The 13,724-nt window shown below is 38.5% G+C and overlaps 1 protein-coding gene across 4 annotated transcripts in view; it reads right to left on the reverse strand.

Moving 5' to 3' along the window:
- The window catches only part of APAF1 (apoptotic peptidase activating factor 1), an 85,240-nt gene that overhangs the window by 9,254 nt on the left and 62,262 nt on the right, over positions 1 to 13,724 (reverse strand). For 3 of the 4 annotated variants that reach the window (XM_055336442.1, XM_055336444.1, XM_055336441.1), the window contains exons 22-25: positions 12,112 to 12,228; positions 9,371 to 9,496; positions 2,091 to 2,210; positions 1,651 to 1,776 (exon numbers count right to left, since the gene is read on the reverse strand). In XM_055336442.1, the coding sequence (XP_055192417.1) occupies positions 1,651 to 1,776; positions 2,091 to 2,210; positions 9,371 to 9,496; positions 12,112 to 12,228 (489 nt within the window). The remainder of the gene's footprint in view (positions 1 to 1,650; positions 1,777 to 2,090; positions 2,211 to 9,370; positions 9,497 to 12,111; positions 12,229 to 13,724) is intronic. The other variant, XM_055336445.1, reaches the window with a different exon arrangement.

A 13,724-nucleotide genomic window follows, 5' to 3' on the forward strand; every position in this document is an offset into this window, starting at 1 on the left:
TTAACTTTAGACTTAACAAGAAAGAATAGCAAATCAGTTAAAAGCAGTCTGTAGAGTGAAGCCAACTTCAGTTTGAGTCCTGGCTCCCCTACACTGACAAGTTCCTTGTGGCCTAGGACAACCCACATAAGCTTCTCTAGCTTCAGTCTCTATACCTGTACAATGGGACAACAGTACCTGTGGTGTGAAGATTAAGTGAGATAATAGTGAAATTCCTAGCACAGGGCTAATATATACAGCAAGTGTTCTTTAAAAGTTAGTCACTAGGGATTCCTGGGTGGCACAGCGGTTTAGCGCCTGCCTTTGGCCCAGGGCGCGATCCTGGAGACCTGGGATCGAATCCCATGTCGGGCTCCTGGTGCATGGAGCCTGTCTCTCTGCCTCTCTCTCTCTCTCTCTCTCTCTTTCTCTCTCTCTCTGTGACTATCATAAATAAATAAAAATATTAAAAAAAATAAAAAATAAAATAAAAAATAAAAAATAAAAGTTAGTCACTATACTATCCTATTGTCTTGGCAACCAAAGTGCTATTTTTTCCTTTCCAATACTCTCCCTTGTGGTTCTGTCATCACCATTTAACAAGAATTTACTGAAATTATCATGTTCCCAGCACTGTGAGCTAAGAACTGACGGTATAAAGATGAACTGGATTCAGTCCCTATCCTTGAAAACTTTATAATTTAATCAGGAATACAGACTTATGAGCTGTTAAGTGAAGTTATATGATGTAAATGCCTAAGAAACATGAGTAATATGTAATGGAACACTGAAGGTAGAGCAGCTAACCCTGCCTGAGGGCCAGGAAACAGTTCACTGAAGAACTATATGAACTTCCAAGAATGAGTCATAATGCTTTGAGGTAAAAAAAGGAGAAATTTGTGTCAAGCCAAAGTTAACCATGTGCACAGATGATAGAGGTAAAAGTAGCCTGGCACAGAGGGAACAATGTAGCAGAAAGAGATGGTCACGGGCAAAGGAGTCTGGCTTACAAACCAAAAGGTCACAGAGGTATTTCAACTGGAGACTCAGTGGTAGGGTAGATAAACTAGAGGACGCGTAGACCAGAGGCAGGTCCACCAACGAAGGAGGAGAGCCTAATCCTATGGGTGGGGGCAAGGAGGAGAAGAATGAGCCACGGAACACTGAGGAGTAATCAACAGAGCATGAAAGACAGGACAGAGTCCCACACAATGGCCTGTAGTTTGGAAAGACAGGTATAATAAGGTCATTAACAAAGATGGAGAAAAGAGAAGAGAATAGAATAGTCAAAGTCCCCAACCAGGCAGCATCATTTCACTGGAATGTGATTTCCAGAAGTATCAACTTACATCAATTACATTAACATTTACTGTGGATGTGCAATTAAATGTAAATCCCTTTCAGTGTTTTATATTGCCTATAATATATAGTAGAAACTGCACTTTGTTAGTTATAGACAAAAAGTCCTCAGTAAGGCAGAAATCAAAAGTCCTCAATGTTATTCATTTATCTATTTGACACAAACTAAATGCCAACAGGCATCCTCCAAAAAACTCACAAAATATGAGATAGACATGTAAACAGAAACTTATTATTATATACATCATCTGGACTCATAATACATAACTAATACCAAACTTTAATGCATCACATTTTAATTAATTGACCTACCTTCGCAGTCTTATCTGCAGATGTAGATGAAAACTTGGTAGCATCAGGAGAAATATCACAAGAAAGTACTGTATCCTGGTGACAGACAAAGTCTTTTTCTATTCTTCCAGTAATAATACTCCATATCTTCCAAAAAAAATTCAGAAGTTGACACTTTTAAGAATATTTTGTATTACTGAGCACAACTGTCTAGAATACATATCTATAAAACAAGAGTTTTATTTAGCACACTGGTTGTTCTGACCTCTTTAAGTGCCCTTTAGTACTGGTGCTCATAAATACACAGCAGATGTAGATGACTGTAGTAAACAGAAAACAGGCATGAGAAAATAGAAATTTAAAAATTTAAATAGTTACTTACCATCCATCTGCTTTCAGCTTTCAAAGTATAATCATTACAATATTAGAATACTTAAAAAAAAATCTATACTTCAAATTACCTTTACTGTTCCATCAAATGACCAGGAAAGCAGTTTTGAATTTTTCAGGAGCTTAAAGTCTTTCACAGTTTCCTGATGGGCTTGTAGGAAGACATATTCCTCTGACTGCCAATTCCATACCTGAATATCAAAGAACTAAGTCTGTTATAACCCTCTCCTCACAATATCCCATTGGAGGAATGGGGTAATATGTGTTCAACTGCCTAACATCCTTTGTTCTCATGGCATTTTAATAAAGCAAATTAGAGTACTGAGAAAGAATATGGTATTCCCATTTTACAGACAGAGAAGAGAAAAACCTGGGATTAATTACCTTGCACAGGGGCAAAACAAAATATTTTTCCTCCTAAGTAAAATTCATTTTCTTCAGTTGCTTGGAGAGCAGTTAATGATACCAGAAGACAGAGAAAAGCCACAATATGCTAGTGAGCTCACCATCTGATTAAATTTTCCAGAGAAAATTATCTCTATTACAAATTCAGTTTCCTAAGCCCCACAAGCTAGGCCAAGACTGAAGATTCTAGCTCCACTGAAGCTACTGAATCCTCCTGACCCTCCTGCTGGGGAAGGTCAGCTGACCAGAGCACTTCAAACCAAGTCACAGAATGTCTAAGTTTCAGAGATCTTAGCTATCCCCTAATGCAATCCTCAAACTGACATTATTTTTCACACAGAGCTCCAGGAAGAATTCCTCAGGCAAGGGAAGGAGAAGAAATTGAAATGATGGAGACAGTGCATTCAGAGTGGGCTTGAGGTGTGGGCTGGAAGTATGACTCACAACCTGAGAAGGGCATTTCAAACAAAGGGAATGAGTGCTTGAATTAAAGCACACAAACAGGAAAACAGGGAAAGACTATGGGGAGCGGTTTACAGTTCAATGTGGCTAAAATACAGGATAGCAAAAGAAACCAAAAAAAAAAAAAAAAGGCTAGGAAGATATTCAAAAAAACCAGCCCAGTGAGCCTGATGAAGCTGGATGTCTAAGCTGTGGGCAATCGGGCAGACTGCAACAGAATTTTCTGCTGTTGTTTTTTAACATCAGGAATAAAAAGATAAAGAAAAATCAGCAACTACCACAGGTAGGCACATTAGTGATATTCTGGGTCAAGTTTTTGCCTGGTGAAGGTTCAATAGTAGGCTCTTCCTATCAGGCTTAGACAAAACTGTAAAAGAAACAATACTTCTCCCCTTTCTTTACTCCTTTATCCTCCCCACTCAGCAGCCACCCTCCCCACTGAGCCCTGGCTCTCAGATCTCTCTCTTCTGTCTCAAGTTATCGTTCACAGAAGCAGGTTATTAGAAGCAGGGTATCTGTAGGAGAACAAGGGGACCCTAGAGAAGGAGCTGGAAGGAAGAGAAATTTTAAAGAGAATGAGTTAGGAATTTCAAGCACTTGAAGAACTCAAGGAGATGGAAAGGGGAAGAAACAGGCCTTCTGGCTCCCCAAATTTTTTCAGAAAGGAAAGGCACTCGGTGTGACTACCCATAAAATACCCTGGACCACTTCCACTAGGAACTTTCTGGCTCACTCCTACTTTCTGGGCTTTACTAGAGAATCAGTGGCTACTATTAACAGCCCTTCCTGAATGACCAGCACTGCCATTCCCAGCTGTGTCGGATTCAGTTTCAACACTGATGTAGATTCTTACTGCTGCCCTCCACATGAAGAAGTCAGAATGCATTCCTCAATAGATATAACACAAAATTTGACAACTGCTAAGGGAAGATTAAGAATAGCCTTAGCTGTTTTTGCTGCAGAAGCTTTCTGATAAGGTAGTGATGACAGGAACACTTTTTTTTTTTTTATTGGACTCAAACACACTGTACTAACAGATTACCTTAATATAACACCTAAACTTTCACCAGCATTAGCCAAATGTATTAAGGCTGAGTTTGGGCATGTCTCTACCCTTAGATATAATTTTTGCAATGTACATACACTACAGAATTTTTTCTGTGGTATAAATAATAAAATTTAAATTTTAAAAATTCTGAAGAATCTTTTTATACCTGCAAGAGTCAACATATTCTCAAATACTGGCTCAGGTGAATATGGCTACTACTTGGGCTTTATTTATCTCAAGAGAAAGGATCAAAAATTACCAAAGGAAGACCTCATCAGTTTTCACAACACTAGGTACTATTAACAAGTGAGTTGAATAAATGCTTACGAATGGAAAAAAAAAAAAAAAGTGAGTTGATTTTTCAAATCTTGGCAAGAACTTTAATTCAGCTCAACAAAGATTTACTGCACTCCTACTACTAAATTCTAGGCAGGCACGCTGGGGATACAAAGATGAATTAAAAAAAACTTTGAAAACGGCAACTATGTGACATGTATATGTAGATTTGTTAACTTAAGCACTATAATTACTTCACAATGTGCACCTATCATATCAAATCATCATGCATATCTAAAACATAATACATTTTTGTCACTTACACCTCAACAAAGCTGTGGGGGTAGGACAAACTTCCAAAGAATTATTTACTAAAAAATTAAAACAAAAACCCAACCAGTCAATTCTTGGGAATACCCACCAAGAGTTTTATTACATGAATGTGTATTCATTAAAATATTTTAAATGTAAGAAGTATTCTGAGTAGAACAGAAAAAGAAGATGAAACACCACTTAACTCCTATTTCTAAAAATAATCTAACTCCAATCCTAAAAATATTCCTAGAAATTATTTCTCCCCCTGGCTGAGAATATCTGATGTTCAAGTAGGTCATTAAACCTATGAATTTAGCTTCTGACAGAAAAACTGTACAGTATACAATGTCTCAGCAGAATTCCATCAGATGCAGTTTAGTTTTACCCATTTCAAAGCCATCTGGCGAGGAAGAAAGGTGAATATCACGCAGAGTTTCATAGCTAATACACCAGTATCATGATAGCCTGCACCAAGTTTCTGCACTGAAAGTAAATTTCATTCCAATCATACAGAACTCACAAAGATATAACAAGATAGTTTTTTGGGGGGATCCCTGGGTGGCTCAGCGGTTTAGCGCCTGCCTCCAGCCCAGGGCATGATCCTGGAGACCCAAGATCAAGTCCCACATCAGGCTCCCTGAATGGAGCCTGCTTCTCCCTCTGCCTATGTCTTTGCTTCTCTCTCTCTCTCTCTCTCTCTCTGTGTCTCATGAATAAATAAATAAAGACGAAAAAAAGATCAAAATTCTAACTTGGAAAAAAAATAGTTTTTTTTAACTTTTATTTAAATAATCTCTACCCCCCAATGAGGGGCTCAAACTCACAACCCCAAGATCAAGAGTCATCTAGGTGCCAAATAGTTTTTAACACTCTAAGTATTGGTCAAAATAGTTTTTAATACTATAAGTATTGCTACTACAGGAAATATAAATAAAAGTAGAGTAACTTCTTTTGAACATATGCATTTATTATCTCCTTCACTTCTAAAATTCTACAATGACAAACTGAATGGGAATGAAGACAACAAAATGTTAGAGCCTGAAAAAAGCAGGACAACGGTAACTACCTTAACAGAACCAAGAAAACAGAATCCTAAAAGCATTAGAGAAAGACAAAAAAAAACAAAATTGATAGTACAGAACTCACCAAATGCTCAGAAACTGCTGAGGTCTCTGAGGACATCAGAGGTGGGAATGAGGGTGGGGCGAAGATCAGAACTATGAGCAATTGTGGGAAGATGGCAAACCATGCAGGCGTAGTTTTTTTTTTTTTTTTTAATCTCCCTGAAGTCTCCATTAAAAGCAGACGAAGCAATTAAAATAGCAAAACCAAAAATGCAGGGACAACACTAACAAAACTATGTTCATTGATGAAGTATCCCCATAAACTGCAAGATGCGAGTAGGGACAAACTGAGGTCTGCAAGACTTGCATCCTAGCATCTAAATGGGAAGAAGCAGAGAACATGGAGAGTCTGACAGAACTAAAAACAAGAGAATTCCAAAAAAGCCAAGTGACATTCACTTGAACGTGCAGTGGACCAACGGCAGAGCAGCAATAGACACTGCGTGCAAGGTGACTATACTATAGTCTGGAAGGGCTCGACCAGCCTGGGACCTAGGAACTCTCAAAATTAACCAGAATAACTCTTTTTTTGTTTTTGTTTGTTTGCACAAAATGCCCATTTAATCACTTTGAAACCTCTAACATTATTCAGTGCTTGTTAAATAGAACCAACAATGCTGGCTGGGTCTGTTTAAATTACAAGAAAAAAAATCACTGGGCACCAACACAGTGATTATAATCAGCCAGGCTGGCCACAAGGGTGAGGGGATGGGAGAGGAGAAGACACCCCTGGGCAGGTGGTGGGGTGCCAGGAAGGGCCACCAGGGGAGAGAAAGAAAAGAGGGCTCCCAGATGGGAGAGGACTGTCCTAATGGGAGGGGTGCAAAAGGAGCATGAGAAGACGGAGACTTAAGGGGGCAGAACAGGTCAGTGCACAGTGCTGGAAGGGGCTCAGTGCCACCGCCTGCCCACCCTGGGCATTTGGAGAACCCTATAGTAATGAGGAGAAACTGCCGGGAATAGAATCCAAATTGAGTAAAACAGGATGAGAGCAGCAAAGGAAAGAGAAGGTCTAAATAAAAATAAAGGAAGGAACACAGCAAAGCAATCTCATAAGAACAAAGATGTATTTTTTTAATAAATTTATTTTTTATTGGTGTTCAATTTACCAACATACAGAATAACACCCAGTGCTCATCCCGTCAACTGCCCCCCTCAGTGGCCGTCACCCATTCACCCCCACCCCCGCCCTCCTCCCCTTCTACCACCCCTAGTTTGTTTCCCAGAGTTAGGAGTCTTTATGTTCTGTCTCCCTTTCTGATATTTCCCACACATTTCTTCTCCCTTCCCTTCTATTCCCTTTCACTATTATTTATATTCCCCAAATGAATGATAACACATAATGTTTGTCCTTCTCCGATTGACTTACTTCACTCAGCATAATACCCTCCAGTTCCATCTACGTTGAAGCAAATGGTGGGTATTTGTCGTTTCTAATGGCTGAGGAATATTCCATTGTATACATAAACCACATCTTCTTTATCCATTCATCTTTCGATGGACACTGAGGCTCCTTCCACAGTTGGGCTATTGTGGACATTGCTGCTATAAACATTGGGGTGCAGGTGTCCCGGCGTTTCACTGCATCTGAATCCTTGGGGTAAATCCCCAACAGTGCAATTGCTGGGTCGTAGGGCAGGTCTATTTTTAACTCTTTGAGGAACCTCCACACAGTCTTCCAGAGTGGCTGCACCAGTTCACATTCCCACCAACAGTGTAAGAGGGTTCCCTTTTCTCCGCATCCTCTCCAACATTTGTGGTTTCCTGCCTTGTTAATTTTCCCTATTCTGACTGGTGTGAGGTGGTATCTCATTGTGGTTTTGATTTGTATTTCCCTGATGGCAAGTGATGCAGAGCATTTTCTCATGTGCGTGTTGGCCATGTCTATGTCTTCCTCTGTGAGATTTCTGTTCATGTCTTTTGCCCATTTCATGATTGGATTGTTTGTTTCTTTGCTGTTGAGTTTAATAAGTTCTTTATAGATCTTGGAAACTAGCCCTTTATCTGATACGTAATTTGCAAATATCTTCTCCCATTCTGTAGGTTGTCTTTGAGTTTTGTTGACTGTATCCTTTGCTGTGCAAAAGCTTCTTATCTTGATGAAGTCCCAATAGTTCATTTTTGCTTTTGTTTCTTTTGCTTTCGTGGATGTATCTTGCAAGAAGTTACTGTGGCCAAGTTCAAAAAGGGTGTTGCCTGTGTTCTCCTCTAGGATTTTGATGGAATCTTGTCTCACATTTATATCTTTCATCCATTTTGAGTTTATCTTTGTGTATGGTGAAAGAGAGTGGTCTATTTCATTCTTCTGCATGTGGATGTCCAGTTTTCCCAGCACCATTTATTGAAGAGACTGTCTTTCTTCCAGTGGATAGTCTTTCCTCCTTTATCGAATATTAGTTGACCATAAAGTTCAGGGTCCACTTCTGGGTTCTCTATTCTGTTCCATTGATCTATGTGTCTGTTTTTGTGCCAGTACCACACTGTCTTGATGACCACAGCTTTGTAGTACAACCTGAAATCTGGCATTGTGATGCCCCCAGATATGGTTTTCTTTTTTAAAATTCCCCTGGCTATTCGGGGTCTTTTCTGATTCCACACAAATCTTAAAATAATTTGTTCTAACTCTGATGAAAGTCCATGGTATTTTGATAGGGATTGCATTAAACGTGTAAATTACCCTGGGTAACATTGACATTTTCACAATATTAATTCTGCCAATCCATGAGCATGGAATATTTTTCCATCTCTTTGTGTCTTCCTCAATTTCTTTCAGAAGTGTTCTATAGTTTTTAGGGTATAGATCCTTTACCTCTTTGGAAGAACAAAGATGTATTTTTAATGCTTCATAAAAACAACAGAGGGAGGAGTTGGAGAGCTACAAAGCTAGAAATGTTGGCCTCCTCCACTCTTTCAAAGAGTTCAGAAAAACTAATTTTGTATAAAAAAGGAAAGAACCATCATTGAATACAAAGTTACTATGAGAAAAAAAGAGAATACAGTGCAGAAAACGTTCCTCCAGACAATGAGAGCAAACCAGAGGGAAGACTCTAAATTAAAAGGCACCAGTACAACTGAGGACAGAATTATAGTTTTGAGAACAAGGGGATCAAGTGAATGAAGGTTTACACACTAAACAAGGAGATTCTACACCTACCCCAGTTCTCTTCCCCACTTAGTTCTAAGAACCTGTCAGCCAGATTCATAACCTCCAGGAAGAAAGACCAGAAGATTCCTCTCAAGGAATCTGACAAGACCAGGACAAAAGACCTAAAGATACTGACAACAAAGATTCCCCATCCAGATCATTTTTCAGAAAAGGTCTCAGTCAACACATAAGAGCTTTCAACTAGCCTTTTAGTGTATTCTGGTAGCTAATGATCACCACATAGCTGAGGAAAACCTTTAAAACAAGAGGCCAGGGGCGCTTGGGTGGCTTAGTCCATTGAGGGTATGCCTTTGGCTCAGGTCATGATCTCAGGGTACTGCTCAGTGGGAGCCTGCTTCTCCCTCTCCCTCTGCCCCTCCTCCCCACTCATGGTCTCAGAAAAATATGAAACATGAATGGGTTTCATCTAATTCTATGTGCATAATCTGAATGTATGGCCAAAGTAATATGATCTTAAAGAAATGTTTAAAATGCACACCAGATTTGAGCCACAACTAAAGTGTTCCTTTGCTAGAGTCAGTATTATATATGCTGGAACTTAATCCTTCCCCTCACCTGAATAGAAGAATCATCAGAGCTTGAAATAAGAGTCTTCCCATCATCTGTGAACTGGATGTGCCGTACAGTTTTCTTGTGCCCAATCCTGGATTGGAAGATTCTGTTGTTTAGGAGTTCTAAAATCTTCAAAATAGAAAACCACAGATATTAGTGTCAAGAAATTCAGCTACACCCGGGAATTACACCCAAAGACATTTAATTAAAATTAAACTACAGAGGGCAGCCCTGGTGGCTCAGCAGTTTAGCATCGCCTTCAGCCTAGGATGTGATCCTGGGGTCCCGGGATCGAGTCCCACGTCAGGCTCCCTGCATGGAGCCTGCTTCTCCCTCTGCCTGTGTCTCTGCCTCTTTCTCTCTCTCTCTCTCTCTCTCTGTGTGTCTCTCATGAATAAATAAGTTTTTAAAAACTCTTTAACAAAAAAAAATTTAATTAAAAATTTTTTTTTAAAATTTAAGCTACAGAAAGGAATAAAATTTCCATCTCACAGTGCTTTCATTTTAATTAAAGACATACAAATGAGTGGTACATATATACATGCAAACGCATGCATGCACATACACACCCTAAAATAATACACTCACTGGAATGACCAGAGAGCAGTAGGAACCAGTGGTCCTTCTGAGAACTCAACTACACAATTCATCAAATAAGTGGCAGCCTGGACTCAGCCTCCAAGAAGAAAATGACATTTAAGATGGATGAGAGAAGGACACCTGGGTGGCTAAACGGTTGAGCGTCTGCCTTTGGCTCAGGGCATGATCCTGGAGACTTGGGATCAAGTCCCACATCGGGCTTCCTGCATGGAGCCTGCTTCTCCCTCTGCCTATGTCTCTCATGAATAAATAAATAAAATCTTAAAAAAAAAAAAGATGGATGAGAGAAAAGAAAGAAAAAAATTCCAGATGAGAGACAAGGCAAACTCTTTATTAAACAACACATACAAGGAAAGATAGGGGGTGATGAGGGAAGTAAGTAGCAGAAAAGAGAGGAGTAGGCTGGGGGAAGTATACTGAGAAGACTTAAAAGGGCTAACCAAATGCAAAGTTTAAGAAAGTGGTAACAGAACTCAAAAACTAACGACTTATGTCAAAAAGGCTTTCAAGTGAACTCACCAAAAACAAAACAAGTTCTTTTGCCCAAATTAAATGTACTCAAGGAAGCCTAAGGAAAATACAAATGATGCTAATATAGGACATTATAGAAATTCAAACCTAACCTGTGTGTCTGATAAAAGGCAAACTGTGTGAGTGAGAGGGTTCCCCAATGAGCAGGACAGACAATCTTACAATTGCATAGGGCAAACAAAGGCAGGCTAGCATCATAGTTGAACACCATGACTCAGAGACCCAGGGTTTGAATTCTAGTTCTGCCATTTACTGATTTAATGAAAGTTGTGGAAACTAGGAGTTCAGACATCTGTAAAAGAGGAATAACATCACCTACCATCCAGGGCATTATAGTAATTCCATAAAATAATCTGATAAATACCTAAAAATGGTAGCTGTTATTATTTGATGATTCTATGCCCAACCACATGAAAATGTCATCTTACAGGTTAAACAGAGTTAAATATTGGTAATTAATAGTATTTATATTATATTATGACTTTGAGGAGGACAGGGATATGGATGAGGCACATGTGTGTTTTCTGAATTATTTCCTTAAACTATCTCTATGGCTTATTTCAAGACATTTAGATAAAAAAAAAAGTAGGGCTGGCTTGACAACAAGGTAAAAAGAAGAGAGGAAGCAAAGATCCTTTAAGAATGAATAATAATATACACCAATCTGAGACAGAAGACTGAGGGAAGACTAAGGTTCAGTCATAAATAAACGTCAATGATCCCTTGCTAAAAAAACATCCATAATATACTTTTTTCAGAACAGCACCCATTTTCAAAATAATTTTTCACAATGAAAAGAAACAAAACCTTAACTCAACCCATGCCAAATGGCCAAATATATAATACTGACATCACTTTCTAAATGCTCCCTTCTTCGTTCTGTCTATAAACACATAGTCTCCTCTTTGTGGGGCAATACAAACTGGAGAATATTTGTGTATCTAGTTATAAAATAAATCCAAAGTAAAATACATGTGGCTAGTGTCACAATTAATAAATTAAGAAATAATTTCAAAAAGTTTGGGTGAGAAAAGGAACCAATGTTCTTTGAAAAACTATTCTACAACTAAAGACAGCGTGCTTTGTGATAAAATCATTTTTTTATACTTTTTTGGCATTTTTAAAGATCTATTTGGTCTTCTTTATTAAGGATTTCAGGTGGTAAAGAGGAATACTTCTAATACTAAAGTAGAACAGAAAGGGTTGGTGAAACAGGTAGGCATTAGGCAACCCTGCAGACATCCCCAATGAACCTTATCGGAACCAAAATGGAAACAGACACCAAAGGCTGAGTCTCTAAGGAGAGAAAAAAAATGCTCTTTGCACAGATAGCTAAATCTCTGACAGTATTTGATATACTTGGAGAACAGCAAAACAACTAGGTAGACAATGAGAACACAAAGAGACAAAAGGTATGAGAGACAGTAGTAAAGGCAATCTGAAAAATACACCACCAACAGGATTGTAAGACGATTTTTAGGCTAACAGAAGACCAATGATTAATATACCACAGAAAGGTTTCTTTAGTGTAAGTCTACAACACCAGACACATAATTCATTTTAAATAAACAACTTCCCTGCACAGAAGGACTCTGAAGACTGGAACACAATACCTCAACGGCTCCATCTTCACCTCCAAATGCAATGTACTGAAGATGTGGACTTAGGCAACAGCAACTAACCTGAGCTTCAATCAGATAATCACTCTGACCTGTTTTTCCATTAATGAGCTAATGAAAAATAAGGCACAATCAGTTATGAGGCTGTAAGAGCAGTTTCTGTTTTTTAGAATAGAGACTTCAATTGAAAAAATAAAATGAAACTCAGAAAATAACCAACAAGAGCTCCCAGGGGAACAACAAAGCCCTATCCTAGTCTCAGCAGCTGCATTTAGCACTTCACACCTTCATTTCATTTCACTTTTGTGGTTCAAATACATTTTCATAAAATAAAATGAGCTTTAAAGGTTTAAAAAGCAGCTGCTGTGGCCACCACCTGAGACACATCTGTCTGATTTATAATCCCACAGCTAGCTCTGCACCCTGTTTTCCATTTCTTCACAAAGCCCATTTTAATAGGGCTATCGTTTGTTAAAGTATTCTTTTCGGATATTTTTCAAGGGGGCTTGTGAAATGGGACTGAGGATACCATAAAAGCCATATTCAAATAAAAATGGGTTTTATATCCTCTAAATTGCACACAAAACAATATAAATTAAGATTCTTTACCTTTTTGAGAGGAGGAGAAAGGAGCTTTGGAGAACCCATAAGCATAATCTGGGTGGCTGGACTTGCCTAATTTCATAATATGTACCAATGCCAATGATTATTTTTTTAAGTCTCATTAATAAAGTTCTCATTATTTGACTAAAATATGTGACCAGGGATCCCTGGGTGGCTCAGCAGTTTGGCACCTGCCTTTGGCCCAGGGCGTGATCCTGGAGTCCCAGGATTGAGTCCCATGTCGAGCTCCCTGCATGGAGCCTGCTTCTCCCTCTGCCTGTGAAATGGGACATGTCTCTGCCTCTCTCTCTCTCTTACATGAATAAATAAATAAAAATCTTAAAAAAAAAAAATGTGACCAGGGAAACTACTTCTCAAGCTTGAATCAACTGTCAGCTATCTCTATTACATTCTAAAAGTCTTAAATCATTTTTCAACATGAAATAAGCAGTCATATTTGTTTCAGGTACAAAGATTACAGGGGATCGATCAAGGTAGCCTTTATTTTACAACATCTTACCCAGCAGATTCTGATTAGGTATTCAAAATGAGACTGAATTGCCAAAAGCTGAATTTATCTTCATGCTCTCAATTATTATGAATTATATGAATTATTCTTCATTCTCTCATTGTCCATATTTTCCTAAGTAGTGACTAAAAATGTTTTGTTCATTTAAATGGAACTATTTTTTGTCAGTTTAACTATCCCCTAAACTCTCCCACAATCACTGACACAGAATAAAATACTTTTATAGTGAGATGACTTCTTTTTGAAGTCTCACAGTTATGACAACTATTTTAATAAAGGTAATACAAGCTTAAGGACACTAAACTTGACAAGAAAATTGCCATGAAAAATATCCCAAGTCTGCTAAAAATCAGTTAACAAGACATGCACACTCAATTCCACACTCCCAAATCATCCCAGAAATACAGAGCATTAGGAGCTCCACCCTCAACATATTAAGTATGATAATAAAACTTGTAAAATGTGGGGATCCCTG

The sequence above is a fragment of the Nyctereutes procyonoides genome, unplaced genomic scaffold, assembly GCF_905146905.1.
Source record: "Nyctereutes procyonoides isolate TBG_1078 unplaced genomic scaffold, NYPRO_anot_genome, whole genome shotgun sequence".
NCBI lineage: Eukaryota > Metazoa > Chordata > Mammalia > Carnivora > Canidae > Nyctereutes > Nyctereutes procyonoides.